The sequence below is a fragment of the Austrofundulus limnaeus genome, unplaced genomic scaffold, assembly GCF_001266775.1.
Source record: "Austrofundulus limnaeus strain Quisiro unplaced genomic scaffold, Austrofundulus_limnaeus-1.0 Scaffold2094, whole genome shotgun sequence".
In the NCBI taxonomy this organism is placed as follows: Eukaryota; Metazoa; Chordata; class Actinopteri; order Cyprinodontiformes; family Rivulidae; genus Austrofundulus; species Austrofundulus limnaeus.
Window position 1 is genome coordinate 8,322 of NW_013954496.1, and position 2,319 is coordinate 10,640.

Sequence of the window (2,319 nt, forward strand, 5' to 3'; positions counted from 1 at the left end):
ATTTTTGGACAAAAAAAATCGCAATATAGTGCAATATATCGCCTTGCTTATAATATCGCAATATATCGGGATATATCGTATCGTGACTCCTCTGTCATGATATGTTATCGTATCGCCAAATTCTTGCCAATACACAGCCCTAATCCTCAGATTTTGAAAGTTTGTTAGCCGCATTCCTCGGCCTCCTAAATTCCCTCAGAGTTGGGAGAGTACTTTGCGCAGGGCAGTGACGTATGCAGCAGACAAATGTGCACTCATGAGGACCCAGCCCATAAATTGAATTCAGTCGATTTTACAGATATTGAGGTACAGTTTGGTGTGGTAGTAGCTGAGTGAATCATTAAAAGTGTCACTTAAAGTAGTTTAGACATTTTTTAACTAAATATGTTGAAGCACAGAGCCGGATGTGCAAATGAAAGAAATGTAATGCTCCTATATTTGACTGTATTTCAGTGCTTGTAAAAGCTTTCATATGTTTTCAGTTTGAACAGCATCCTGAGCTACCTGCCCAAACAGAGACGTACGGGTTTGTTTTCAGCCACTCAGACCCAGGAGCTGGAGAAGCTGGTGAGAGCCGGACTCAGGAACCCTGTGAGAATTATCGTCAAGGAGAAGGGCCAGGCTGCTGCCTCCACCCAAAAAACCCCTTCCAGGCTCTCTAACTACTATACTGTGAGTGGGGAAGGACTGAAGTTTTGCGTCAATCAGCTCAGAAAGAAGTGTGAGAAATGACAAATCCATGTGCTGTCCTTTCAGATCTGTAGGTCAGAGGACAAGTTCAACAACCTGGTGGCATTTCTAAGGCAGCACAAACATGAGAAACATTTGGTTTTCTTCAGGTACATCAACTGTTTTTATGTCAAGTTTAAACTTGTCTTTCTGCACAGCTAAAACAGAAATGTTTTGTTTGCAGAGAACTGATTWAATTGAGCCAGTCAGCTGAAATGCAAAATACACTTTAAGATTTTATTCTTCGTAACATATAAAACTTCCATAGATGAAGAAAACATGATTATGAAAATTGTAAAAAGCATACCCATTGTTTTATGTTATTTTCTAACAATTTATTTCTCTTTAAGTAAAAAAAAAACTTGTTTTTTACTGATTTGTCATTATCAGTACGTGTGCCTCTGTGGAATACTTTGGTCGAGCTCTGGAGATGTTAGTCAAGAGGGTCACCATCCATTGCATTCACGGCAAAATWAAAAATAAGCGCAGCCGTATCTTTGCTGACTTTCGGACCCTAAAGAGGTAAAACATCTTGGGGTTAAAGTCTCTAAAGAAAGACTTTGTATATYAAATTTTGTGTCGTGTTGCAGTGGGATTCTGGTTTGTACGGACATCATGGCCCGGGGCATCGACATCCCTGACGTAAACTGGGTGCTGCAGTATGATCCTCCCAGTAGTGCCAGGTGAGTGCCACTTGTTTTGGTAGTTTTAGACAAAACTTGATTGTCTAGATTTGTTATCTGATAAGATTTTTTYATGTTCAGAAATAGTTGTCTTCGCTTATTTGTGATTATGTCTTAATTTCAAGAATAAAACCAGAGAAATTACATTTTCTGCAAGAATGTATTGTGAAATCTGAGTGCTGAAAACTTTCCTAAAATTAGTTGAAAATGTAACTTTTAATTTATTTGTTAAACTTGAAATGATCAAAACAAAGCTTGAAAGCAAAACAATAGCTAAAATTAGAATAAACAGTTGGTATAATCTAGAACTAATACAACAGCAGATAAAAGCTGAAACCAGCAAAATAGTTGCTAATGTGTATGCTGAAATAAATTTCAAAGCTTAAAGTTTTTGGGTGTTTTGAAGCATTATCTGTTACTTCATTGGGAAAAATACAAATAGTTAAATATTTCAAAATGCATACGTTACAAAACACAAACGTCATAGCCAAACTGTCCAGAGTGAGCTAATTGTTTAGATGTAGTATGAATGGTTAAAATACAGTCCTTTTCTTGCAAACAACCATTCAGCTGAAATAGGCTGTTCAGTGGCGGGTGGTGGATTTTTCTCCAGGGGGGGCTACAGCTATAAAATAGACTCAAAACGCAATCAAACATGTACTAAGTTATATCACGCCAGTGTATTTATTAAACAAATGAAAATAATAAAACAGCATTACAATGTCATGTAGTGTTTTATTTTCTGTACATAAATTTTGCTCTTCTGTTACTGAGAAGCAAATTTCTTCATGACTCTGGTTAAAGTCAGGGATGTTTTAACCATATTCTTCCCTGTAGAGCATGGTCACTACAGTGAGGTGTGATGTTGTGTACCTGAGGAAAGTCTGGATTGTCTTCAGTGTTGAAG

The 2,319-nt window shown here is 37.2% G+C and overlaps 1 protein-coding gene across 1 annotated transcript in view; it reads left to right on the forward strand.

Annotated features, from left to right (window-relative positions):
* Window positions 1-2,319, forward strand: part of ddx55 (DEAD (Asp-Glu-Ala-Asp) box polypeptide 55) — a gene marked incomplete at its 5' end in the record, with an annotated part of 22,428 nt that overhangs the window by 6,034 nt on the left and 14,075 nt on the right. Inside the window, 4 exon segments of the mRNA XM_014034393.1 lie at window positions 483-672; window positions 757-839; window positions 1,120-1,251; window positions 1,320-1,412. Coding sequence (XP_013889847.1) covers window positions 483-672; window positions 757-839; window positions 1,120-1,251; window positions 1,320-1,412 — 498 coding nt within the window.